The sequence below is a fragment of the Lampetra fluviatilis genome, chromosome 1 (genome assembly GCF_964198595.1).
Source record: "Lampetra fluviatilis chromosome 1, kcLamFluv1.1, whole genome shotgun sequence".
Taxonomy (NCBI): Eukaryota; Metazoa; Chordata; class Hyperoartia; order Petromyzontiformes; family Petromyzontidae; genus Lampetra; species Lampetra fluviatilis.
The window spans coordinates 22227825-22240844 of record NC_136275.1 but is presented as its reverse complement, the minus strand read 5'-3'; the positions used below and the strand labels follow the sequence as shown (position 1 = coordinate 22240844).

Below are 13020 nucleotides of genomic sequence, written 5' to 3'. Positions count from 1 at the left end.
CATAAATTAAATTGCATTCCATCTACCAAAATATTGCAACTCAATTTTAAAGTTAAGAAATTGTGAAATATGTAATTCCAAACTGAGATTACATTAATCAGGCTGATCACTTTTCAAATACTGTGGCCCAAGTTATCCTTGACCATGATTCTAAGTTAAGCACCAATGATTGGGGGTTGATAGCTCTTACCACAGCTCCACCCAGCTTCATATAATAGTGTGTACGTATTTTGTATCTGAATATAACCCCATCTTAAGACAGTGGGATCCTGAGTAGTGGTTTGAGTCGCATGCATTAAATATCATTTGAATTGCCATTTGTGGCCCGGTCTCTTTGGAAAGAGAACTATGTAGCTCAGTGGACCTTTCCTGGTAAAAAAAAAATTGCATATTAATACATTTTTAGAACTTAACTGTTTGCATTTTAGTGACTGGAAACGATAGCTTCTACCAATACCATTGCATAGATCACCTGAATTATAATAAAAGTGTGCCATGCAGGGAAATCAAGGAAATGATTTTCCCTGCTGTTTAAACGTAGGCTTTCGCAACCAATATCCATCAAAGGTGTTTTTTGGGTTTGCTATGCGGTCTAACCCTAAAAAACTTAAAAAAAACATTCCAGCACACATTCACAACTGGTTGGTATGTGATTAAAAGCAGCATCAGAGCACACATGAACGCACCAAGATATTTATTCCAATAAAAATAAAGCAAATGAATCTTAATGCAATTCCAGAGGCACCTGGCACTGGATAAAATACATTTCCTTCAATACTGCTACAAGTGAAATGTGCTTTGCACCTTGTGGCACATTTCAGGAGTGCACCGACGACAGATGGCAACAAATTGCTTTGCGTACTAAACCCAAAGTTGCACAAGGCTAACCATGCACGGTGTTTGGTCAATTTGCCAACTTAACTTTGTGCTTAGTTAACAGAATGCTGCCTTAAACGCAGTGCTCCACACAACACTTAAAAGCAGAGGAAAGCATTTGACTTGGGAGTTAAATAAATGGTGAGGATGGTGGACAGGCTTGGTGGGGTGCTGCATCCAAGCAAGATTCAAAACCTTACATTTGGCATTCCATTTATCACCAATCATTTCCACGAAGCACTCATTAAATATATTGGTCATGGTGTTGTACTAATACTAACCATAACACTAGCTTGAACGCTAACCTTAACTTTAACACTATCCTAACAATCGTACAACTAACCCTAACATCAACCTAAACATGCATTCTAAACGTAATTCTATCCATAACACTACACTTGCAATGAACAATCCTAATTCAGTACCAGGGCTATTGTCACCTTTAAAAGCAGTAATCCTCACCCTACGTGCAATTCTATCCTCAAAATTAATCCTCACACTAAGCGGGGTTCAGTTTGGTGTTTGCAACACATAGCACCAGATGTCGTGCACCACCGATCTCTGTCGAAAGCAGGAGATCAATAGCACACGTGGCCACAAGCAGTGAGCCATGGCAGCCATATGTTAAAGTTTGTGTGATGTTGCCTTACAGGACCCACAGCCAAACATGCAGTTTCCCCTCACACCACACACAAATGCCCAATTACCGTTTCACAAATATTCTTAAATTAAGAAAACAGTATCCACAACATGGTTTAATTCTGCAAAAAACGCTTCTGTAAAAATAGCAATTTTTCCCTCTGTGTACATTTACTTTGCAAAACTACTGCATGAGAACCCCCTGTATCAATCTACTTCAACTCTTATTGTTCCAAATATATTGTTTGTTACTTTCATTGGAATATGCTTCTTGCATAGGTAGGGATATCAATTTTAATAGCCATTTCCAAATTAAAAGCCATATTTTTGCAATAAAAATTTATGTTAAGTGACTGCTTTATCGATCAAAAATAAATTACCAAGTTTATGATTTACTCTCAAAGTGGACGATGATCTTTCCAATTTGAAAGATTCGAATGAAAGAATGGCCAACACGTTCTCCACAGACATTTTCAGGCACATGTGCCAAGCGAGATGGAGATTCAAACGTAGTGGTTTTAGCACATTGGTTTTGCAAGATTACACCATAAACAGATCCATACTCATGTAGTATGAAGCCATTCAGTTAACGGTTAAGGATGGGGAAGAGCAAAGATCAGAGCTGCTGTGGTTGATGGGGATTGGGTGGGGCTGGTGGAGTCACTTTTATTTTGCTGTAACTGATGGACCAAGGTGTTTGGGCTACAGAATCTTCTGCAGGATGGCATTGGCCAGCTCCAACGTCTCATCTCGCACCAAGACAATGTCGTACATTTCCATGTACTTCTCCAGTCTCTCCTCCACCTGCTCGCACACGAAGCATGGCACACAATGGGAAACAGGTTAAACAAAAACATCCACTTCAGCGATTAGTTTGTCAACTCATCTGTGGATTTACCAGCCCCTCATATGCTTTGCTTTTGTCCATGTACTCTGTTTCCCCCCCTCCTGCATGCAAAATATTTAACAAGGAATTTGCCAAATATCCCAACGGAGAACTATATTTAGAAAAAGTAAGATTTAGGGAGGATTTTGTGAATAAATAAAATGCTAAAAGTAATAAAAGTATCACAGAAAGGCACTGCAGTGGGCATCCTAAGGAAGGTGGCAAAGGGGATAACCTGAAGACAAATCTTAGTTCAGTTATCAATATTTGTTGGATCAAGCAAAGGAAAGGAGGTTATGGTGAAGTGTGACGGTGTCAGTCATCCATAAACCAGTTGTGTTAATCCTGAATTTTTTAAAGTTACTTTGCTCAAACAAGCAATAGGTTCTTCTCACTTTGGTGTAACTGGTAATTCAATATTCCCAAGGCAGAGGCCAGTCTTCTTCTTTCGTATAGCTGATGTAGATGCAGAGCAATAACTACAATTTCACATTCAGGTGGTCAAGCCCAGACAACCGCGTCAGGAGCAACAGAGTGTATCGCTGTAATGTCTCCTTCGTATTTATAGATCGGGCATTGCAGGTCAGTTATCAAACAACATTTCGAATGTTACCTCTTTCACAAAGTGACTGGAGGATACAGGCCAAGTTGATTCTGAGCAGGATTTGAATACGACATTTTGATTGCACCGAGCACTCATAACGAAAATCGAGGTGGTGCACTTGTGGAATTCTGCGGGGAACTGTAGTTTGCACGAGCTGAAAAGTAAAAAAGTCCAACCAAGTAAGGCAAACGCAGGGAGAGCAGTTTCGGTGGGGCCACCTTGTCGTTGAGGAAGCCAATCTTGAGCATGTTGTCAAGCCTGGGCACTCCATCTGCCATGTGCAGGTCTCCCAGCGAGTCTCCAAGCAGCAGAACGTTGCTGTAGTTGCGCAGTTGCTTGAAGTAATCGGCATTGCGCAGTGCGCCCTCTCGCTTGTTATAGATGTGGATCAGCTCTCCCTTGAATCCCCTCAGCACACCCTGCCGTCCACGGGCACACAGACCTCGCATAGATACAGGGGACCAGTCTCTGTGTGGGATGACTGCCTTTACATTCCAACAAAGCTGTACTTATAAGAATAGGTTTTACCCTTTCTGGAAAGGAATCATGTCTGCATTAACCAGATCATGCAGACATGATTCCTTGCAAAAAGTTTCAGTTTGGTGTTTGAACATCTTAACACCTGTTTTATTGCCAGAAATGGTAAAACTTATTCTTATTATTTGATACTGGCAAGGGAGGTCCCATGATAGAGCTGTACTTATTTTATTGAGCAAAGATGGACGACGAGTCAGTCAACCACAACCACTTACAATTAGTCCAATGCTCTACCAGTGCCATCCGTGCTTAGTAAAAAAAAAATCTTCTATGCCTACATTCACATTGTGTGGCATGTGTTTAAGCAAGCAAAATAGAATGAATGAACATTACAGCAATACATCATCCTACCAGTTGCTAAAGAAACTATTATCATAAATTACAACACGATTTAATATTTTCACTCGTAGTATTTTCACCTTACGCGAACAACTCCTCAATAAGAAAATGATTTTATTAGCATAACCTAAACGAGCCTAGCCATACATTACATTTTACAAAAAGTTATTATTTGTAAACATTGATTGCCGACTTCAACCCACCCCACCTGACCTCACCTAGGTTCGTTCTCACCCAGCAAAGGTGCTTCCCTCCTCGGTTTGAACGCAAGGCCACAAAAGGGCTTGGATTGGAGTTTTGGAGTGTTGAGCGTGACAGATGGGGCAGGTTGAAATATATGGCAATTAAGCTGGGAAAAATGGAATGTCTTTTGGAAATTTCTACAATCTTATCTTTTCAACCTGGCTTTTAATTCTTAAACTTAAAATAAAGAATGTGATGCAACTGCTGGTTAAAACTGTAAGCAGCCCAATCCCAAGTAGCTTTCATATTTGTATGTCCATGGAAACAAGTTGTGGCCTGAAATAGCATACTTCTGGCCTGATAAAGGGCCCAGCCGGGGGAGTTGTCTGGGGAGACGGATGATCGTGCGGGTTGGGAAGAGGAGCGGCAGGCAACTTACGCCGTCGTCAAAATCCATGTAGTTGGAGACGACATGAACGTTGGGGTGGAACACATCCGCCTGGCGAATGACCTCTTCGAGCACGTCACCCACACCCGCCGAGAAGATGAACACGGGCACGTGCCGCTCGTTCAGGCGGTTGAAGAACCACACATAGCCTTCCCTGCACGTAGTAGAGCAGGAAACGAAGTAGCCAAGAGTGTAACGTTCCTATGGGTCACCGTGCTTCCTCACAATGCTCGGTGTTTCCCCAAAGCTCAAATGAGTGTGCTCATCTCCATTCGTGGCCCTGAGCCAGTGGTGGAAATAGCAATCTCTTTCGATTTAAAGCTTTCGTGACTGCAGGGATTCATCTTCTTGGTTCTTTCGGTAAAGTCACATAGAAGGGAAGTAATAAAATAATAAAAATAAAACAATAAAATTATTATCACGACGTTTCGGCCACAATGCAAGCAGCCGTCCTCAGGTGAAACCAGGTCTGTCAGATGCTGTCGCCTCGACAGACCTGGTTTCACCTGAGGACGGCTGCTTGCGTTGTGGCCGAAACGTCGTGAGAATTATTTTATTATGTTTTATTTTTATTATTTTATTACTTCCCTTCTACGTGACTTTACCGAAAGAACCAAGAATATAGCAATCTCTTCTTTAGACAACCACTGTTGTCTGCCCAAATTGTATTGACCGAATGGGATTTGAACTAATTCTTGGGTCTTTCGGTAAAGTCACGTAGATAGGTTCAAAGAAAATAACAGAACCTATCTACGTGACTTTACCGAAAGACCCAAGAATATGTATTCCTGCAGTCACGAAAGCTTTAAGTCGGGATTTGAACTCACAAACTTTGCACTAAAAATGTAGTTGCACTTACCTTAGTGTCACCTGACTAGCTAATATATCCAGTACTGAATGAAGTTGAGCATTCACAACGGATTATGAATTATTACACAATTATTCCGGATACGTGAAGGAAGATTTGTATTGCCGTCTATAACAGATTGAGCATTCCAGATGGCAAAGTAACAGGACGAGCTTTTGCTGTACTTGTGAAATCATAATCCTTATTTAGGACTGGAGGAAAGCGATGAGCGAAGCAGCTCTTTTTCACAGATGTCCAGTATGGGCGGGTCAGCGAGTTACAACAATCTCAAGGGACCTCAAATTTACACTAGAGGGCAGCACCTTCACACATCCTGTTAGAGAAATGCTCATTGTAGGACATGTAATATACCAAAATTAAGTGTAAAACCGAATGCAAGACAATTTTTTTGCACAAATGATGTTTTACTTTTCATAAACATAATTTAATTTTTATTTTGGCACAGTATTACATGTGGTAATGATGAACATGAAAGTGATTTGTGTTCGAGACCCATGTTAATGATGAACGTGACAATATTGAAGACCTGAGCATGACGTCAGAGTCTCTCACGGCATGCTCCAGCTCATCCTTGTGGAGGCCCTGCTGCACCAGCAGGTTGTGTGCCTTGGTCCACCTGCATGGGAGAGATGTCGTGCATACAATACGAGGTGAACACACGGCTTCAACACCGAGTCAATACAAAGATGGGCTCAACAGCAAATTGTTAATCTCTCAGTTGATTAAGCATCATCTTTCGATGTCCTATTAAAAATAACATTTTGGCAAAATGATGCTACAGGCTTTAACATTGGCTGCTATGTATGGGTTTTCTCTGGGTCATTCTGTTTGTTCCTACATGCAAAACTTAAATTTTTTTACGGAATTGGCCAATGATCTTCATGCAGGACCCTCCTGAAAGAGTCTGGAGACTCCACGATAATTTATTGGATATATAAAACTGCCACGTATTCAATCCGAGTGCCGTGACCACAGTTGAACACAGCAGAACTCACCACTCGACCATGTAGGGAAGCTTCTCTTCGTTGCTCAGCTTTGGGTCGATTTCAATGGCGTAGTACTTGTCTTTCAAGGCATGCAGCTGTAAAATAACACAAGCAGGTCATGTGGGGAAGGTTGCGTGGCCACCACTGCCAAGAGAGATTGGCCCTGCATACACTTACAGCAGTCATACTAAGCTAGTGGTGGAAATATCACAATCCAATGGCAGGCATCAGTCTCTTGATGGGTCAACTACTGTTGAATTCCAATAAAGTGATGTGCATTGTGTTACTTCTGCCATTCTGATGAGCCTTGTTGACAGATAAATGTGATTTGAACTCATGACCTACTGATGTTTAACAGAACAAAATTCAAAACTTGAAGAACTTGCAAGACTTAAAAAATTCAGTCAAGTTGGTGGTAGAACCCATGGGCTTTCATGTACAAGCACCTTCTGTTCGACTTACATGGTATTGCGAGTTTTTTCCATAATACTATGCAGCCCAAACATATTTTCTACTCCAGTCCCTCCAGAAAAACGCGGAGTTTTTTGGTGATTGTTGCGGGCAAAAATCGTTGATTATGCGGCACGTTTTCTTAAAAAATGCGATGGAATATGCGGGATATTTATGCAATTTGATGCGATTAAATTGCGGGAACTTGCAAAAATTGCGGGAACTTGCAAAAATTGCGGGAACTTGCAAAAACTGCGGTTTGATGAAAAAGAGAAAAAAAGTGATTCCCCCAACACCCTATTCACTAGGCTACTACTTTAATGTAAAGAGTCATTTCTTATTACTTCCTATGATAAGCAAGCATACTACATCACAGAAAGTGCTGGGAATATTTAAGTTCTCATCTTGTTTTATTTCAGACCTTAACAAACAGATGGCTCAAACTTACAAAACATTGAGTCGAACAAGTTCTGTAGCTTTACAAAATGAATATGCTACAACTTCTGTAAAAATGAATAAATAAAATATTAAAAAATAAAATGTGTGCTTCCTGTTTTACAGAGGTAGCTATACAAAACAGACATCTTCTGTTAAAATAAGTGTTTTCAGTGCACAGTAACGTAAGCAATACAGTAACAGTACAGTCTTACAGTAATGTAAATTTACATACTACTAACAAAAAAGTGCAATCTTACAACTGTAAAGTTGCATAAACTCTTCATCATGGTTTCATTGGCATCGCGGGGTTTGCAGCTTTTCAATGATGTCGCGTAATGAGTGACGTCACTTCATAACGTTCCCATGGCAACAGGGGAAATGGCTGCGCTTGTGTGAAGTAAACGCAACATTTTTCAACTTTCTGCTAAGATATATGTGACTTTTTGCAACGAAAATGCGGGGATTATGAAATCATGCAAGCCCGCATATTTTGCGCGCGGAAATCTGCAATTTATGCGGCGAAAGTGCGGCGTATTTGAAAAAACGCGCCCCCGCATAAATATGCAGACTTTGGCTGATTTTGCGTGGAATCTTGCGATCGCATAATCGCGTTTTTCTGGAGGGACTGCTACTCGTGCGCAATACATAACGTGTTTCTCAACTGGTTGGCATGGCAAGCGCTTTGCAGATGGTTCTTAATTCTGCAAGAGGCAGCGCATTCTCCAGTCTTCTCTGTTTAACACCAGACCTTAGCAGGCCTCGCGTGACATCCTGCCTATTCGTTAGTTAAGCACAAGTTTACAAAGTATCCAACATTTCCAAGAGTATATAGGACAGTGCTGTTTTCTGTGCATGAAAAGCTATTCAGTTGCCCTCAGATCTACAGCTAACCATTGTTATGGGTCAGCAATAGCTGCCTAAGGAGTCTTGTGTTTGTGTATTTTAATAAAAACTGGTCTCATTGACATCAAATACATCCTATGTCAATTAAGGGCTTCCTCACACAGCAGGTCACGGAGGTTAAATTTGACCTCACTGGTCAAATATATTTATACACTCTAACCCAAAAAATACATTTATTATGGATAATTTTGGTCGTGAAAGCTTACGTGTTAAACTGGTCAATTTGGTTTGGTAAAGGCAGTGAACAGATGTTGGGAGCATAGTACAGAAAAGTATTTTGCTGTACTGCCCTATGCAGCTTACAAAACACTTGTTTTATGTACAGTAGTTGCCCATCAAGCACTATCCAGACTCACAGGAATATCAGAGAGATGCACATAATTAAACACTGTACTGGAACCCTTACCTGCTTTATTCCCTCTTCTGTAACGGACTTGCAGCTTTCAATGATGTCTGCAAATAAAAAAAATATCCTCTCAAATAGAAATGCCAAAACAATAAACTTCATGACCTAAAACACCAAAAAATACAAATAGCGAACAAGTGGTCGTGTTTCCATGCTCAAGACACTGGGTAGCTCTAATCTCCGTATGGCAAGGGCAATATTCTTAGGTTTTTTCGGTAAAGTCACGTAGGTAAAAAAATTTTATTAATAAAAGTGAAATAAAAATAAAATAAAAATCACGACGTTTCGGAGGCAACACAAGCTTCCGTCTTCAGGTGGAACTGTCACAGCACGATAGCTGTATCAAGTGAGAGAAATTCCAAGAACACAGTATTTGTATATATACCGGTTTAGGGTGGGAGGAGCCAAGGTAGGCCCTGAATATTATTTTTTTGAGGTTCGGTGCGGCTGAAGCACGCTGTTAGGATTGAGCCTTTGTTGTGTAAACTAGGTGCGAATGATGTAAAGGTGCGTGTAAAAGGGACTGAGCCTTTTTGTTATGTAGAGATGATGTGGCTGAATTTGCTGTCAGGAAATGAGTCTTTGTTGTGTAGAATGGTTGACTGAGCCTATTATTATGTAGAGGTGGTGCGGCTTAAATCGTTGTCAGGAAATGAGTCTTTGTTGTGTAGAATGATTGACTGAGCCTATTATTATGTAGGGGTGGTGCGGCTAAAATCGCTGCCAGGAATGCTCCAAATATGTGTAGTTAAATCTTTTTTGTATGGTTAATAAGTTAATAAGTTTATCCCGAGAATGACAAGTTAACTTGCTACAGTGGTGCGCATTTTATTATCCCTAGAGGATTTACGACATCTAATATGTTCCATAAGAGTTTTTTTTGGGGTTAGATCGCGTAAATGTGTCGTCAAAACCCGCCACTACCGGACAGTCAACTAGTAAGGGTTAACACGTAAACAAAACGTGCCAATTTGTCACTAGTACAGCACACCGGTGTGTTGGAGAGCCAAGCCCCAACATTTATAATCCGAGTAGGACCTTTCGGCAGTAATTACAACCAGCTTCATCAGGCGACAGCCAGGTTTGTGGAGAAGTCCACCTGTTTCGTTCCTTATATACAGGCGTAGATGTGGTGACCACACTTCTGCACTCTTGCACAAAGTGGGGGGGGGTTTAATGAGCCAACGTACATTATGCATGTGCATTATGCAAACCCTTTGATCTTGTCCTTCCTGTCCAGTGTGTATTATTTAGTCGAGACAAAAATTTAGAGATTCGAGACAAAATTTCGATAGATTCGAGACTAAAAGAACATCAGAGAAATATTCAATGATCCCAAATACAACTGTCAGCAGTAGCAGAACACGCGTGCCAACAAGGACACTCAATTGATTTTGATGATGTTGAAGTACTGTGCAAAAACTAGCTACTACTAGCCAAGACTAATTAGAGAATCTATGGAAATTGAAATAAATAAAAAGAATTTTAACCGTTCGGATAGCTACCGCCTTAGTGCTGCGTGGAAGGGAATTGTCAAATAATACATTGTTTAAATGCGTGCCTATATAGGGCACCATACTTCAATAGGGATTACCGTTGGTACGACTATTTTAATACACATAATAGACAGGAAGGACAGGATCAGAGGGCTTGCATAATGCACATGCATAATGTACATTGGCTCATTAATCCCCCCCCCACTTTGTGCAAGAGCGAAGAAGCGTGGTCACCACATCTATGCCTCTATATAAGGAACGAAACAGGTGGACTTCTCCACAAATCTGGCTGTCGCCTGATGAAGCTGTTTGTAATTACTGGCTAAACGTCGTACTCAGATTTCAAATTTGTGGCTTGGCTCTCCAGCACACCGGTGTGCTGTACTAGTGACAAATTGGCATGTTATGTTTACGTGACAACCCTTATTAGTTCACCGTGTCCGGTGGTGGCGGATATTAACGACACATTTATACATTTACGCGATCCAACCCAAAAAAAAACCTCTATGGATGATATTGGTCGCGAAAGCCTACGTGTTAAACTGATCTAATGTTATTTGTGTTGCCTTAGAAAAATCTCACAATACAATTCATGAAAAAAAATTGTTACAAGCTACTAAGAATGTTTTCTTGCACATCAGTTAAATATTTGAAGCTATGGTAACAATATACTTGCTGCCATAGCTCATAATAAAAACCCTCACTACTCTGCAGATGGTGTCTTATGGCACATGAATCCCATTGCCATGTAATGCATTGACCCTACCCCCGGATTTTCTGGATTAAAGGCATTGGTCCAATATGCATTTATACTGCATGATAAAAAGCACAGCCAAGACCTTGATGAGAAAAGGTCCTTTCATGTGAATTCCATTTATTTGAATAAAAATGAAATATTCATGAGGACAAATAAGATTTATTGCAAAGGATGGGCTGAGGAATCAAGGGAAGCAGTGAGACCAGAAGCGAGGGAGACAAGACTGGGGATGATTTCATTAAATCGATTTTTGGCAAGTACACTTACACAAGCATGCAAATAAAATCACCTTCCACACTATTGCTCAATAGTTTGATTCCAAATCATGTTGCTTCTAAAATAAAAAGGACACCACAGCCAATTCCACCGAAGACGCCACAACCGCACCAAACAAGGCACTAAACACTGAAAAGACTATAAGAGTGTACACGTGCCTAGTTGTAATTGATAAGTCAGTCAGATTTAAAAAATCTCAGACAGTCTATCCACAGTTGGATGTACGTCTACCCACGCTGTTGCCACCGCTCATGGTCCTGCAATGCCACAATCCATCCCAATCCTACACAAGAACCGATCTCATAGCTCCATCTCCGTGACAGTAACCTCTCGAGTGTGTTCTCACCTTCGTCTGCCATTCCGTAAGTTGGTCTCATCCATCAGAAGAAATAAACCCATTATTCAACTGAATTTACAACTAGGCGAGAGCCCATGAAACAACGGGTGACCTAAAGTACAAATATACTCACTGTAACAGGTCGGGCAGCGTGTCCCATTGTCCGAAAATCTCGTTAAAGTCATGTCAAAATCTGTGACAATCTGCAGACAGAAGAAAATAAATGAAACCTCATTTGAAGAAACACCAAAAAAACATTAAATGCCATCACTGTAAAATTTTAAACATCTTCAGCACTTACACTATGGGAACCTCATTTGCCAGTAAAAATATGATAATTGGTTCTTTACCCTTCTATCTGGCAACAAAACTGACACCTTTTTTTTTTACAAGGAGTCATGTTTGCATAGACTGCAATACCTGCAGTCATAATACAAACAAAAGAACATAACTCTGATAATGTGCACTGTCCTTAAAGTTGATTGATCCACACCCGAGACAGCTTTCCTTAGAGCCTAGTCTCATATGGGTTGGACCAGATGACGCCAAAAGGCGCACAACTCAAAGACAATGCACCATCAGAGTATGAGAGCTCGGGGCAAGCATCTACACTATGGGAACCTCATTTGCCAGTAAAAATATGATAATTGGTTCTTTACCCTTCTATCTGGCAACAAAACTGACACCTTTTTTACAAGGAGTCATGTTTGCATAGACCGCAATACCTGCAGTCATAATACAAACAAAAGAACATAACTCTGATAATGTGCACTGTCCTTAAAGTTGATTGATCCACACCCGAGACGGCTTTCCTTAGAGCCTAGTCTCATATGGGTTGGACCAGATGACGCCAAAAGGCGCACAACTCAAAGACAATGCACCATCAGAGTATGAGAGCTCGGGGCAAGCATCTACACTATGGGAACCTCATTTGCCAGTAAAAATATGATAATTGGTTCTTTACCCTTCTATCTGGCAACAAAACTGACACCTTTTTTACAAGGAGTCATGTTTGCATAGACCGCAATACCTGCAGTCATAATACAAACAAAAGAACATAACTCTGATAATGTGCACTGTCCTTAAAGTTGATTGATCCACACCCGAGACAACTTTCCTTAGAGCCTAGTCTCATATGGGTTGGACCAGATGACGCCAAAAGGCGCACAACTCAAAGACAATGCACCATCAGAGTATGAGAGCTCGGGGCAAGCATCTACACTATGGGAACCTCATTTGCCAGTAAAAATATGATAATTGGTTCTTTACCCTTCTATCTGGCAACAAAACTGACACCTTTTTTACAAGGAGTCATGTTTGCATAGACCGTAATACCTGCAGTCATAATACAAACAAAAGAACATAACTCTGATAATGTGCACTGTCCTTAAAGTTGATTGATCCACACCCGAGACAGCTTTCCTTAGAGCCTAGTCTCATATGGGTTGGACCAGATGACTCCAAAAGGCGCACAACTCAAAGACAATGCACCATCAGAGTATGAGAGCTCGGGGCAAGCATCTACACTATGGGAACCTCATTTGCCAGTAAAAATATGATAATTGGTTCTTTACCCTTCTATCTGGCAACA

General features: G+C 40.8%; 1 protein-coding gene across 3 annotated transcripts in view; it reads right to left on the bottom strand.

Moving 5' to 3' along the window:
* Window positions 1-679: 679 nt before the first annotated feature.
* The window catches only part of NT5C3A (5'-nucleotidase, cytosolic IIIA), a 29791-nt gene continuing 17450 nt past the window's right edge, over window positions 680-13020 (bottom strand). For all 3 annotated transcript variants that reach the window (XM_078859393.1, XM_078859394.1, XM_078859392.1), the window contains exons 3-9: window positions 11563-11632; window positions 8564-8610; window positions 6376-6461; window positions 5907-5996; window positions 4504-4666; window positions 3224-3424; window positions 680-2319 (exon numbers count right to left, since the gene is read on the bottom strand). In XM_078859393.1, coding sequence (XP_078715519.1) covers window positions 2218-2319; window positions 3224-3424; window positions 4504-4666; window positions 5907-5996; window positions 6376-6461; window positions 8564-8610; window positions 11563-11632 — 759 coding nt within the window. In that variant the 3' untranslated portion in view covers window positions 680-2217. The remainder of the gene's footprint in view (window positions 2320-3223; window positions 3425-4503; window positions 4667-5906; window positions 5997-6375; window positions 6462-8563; window positions 8611-11562; window positions 11633-13020) is intronic.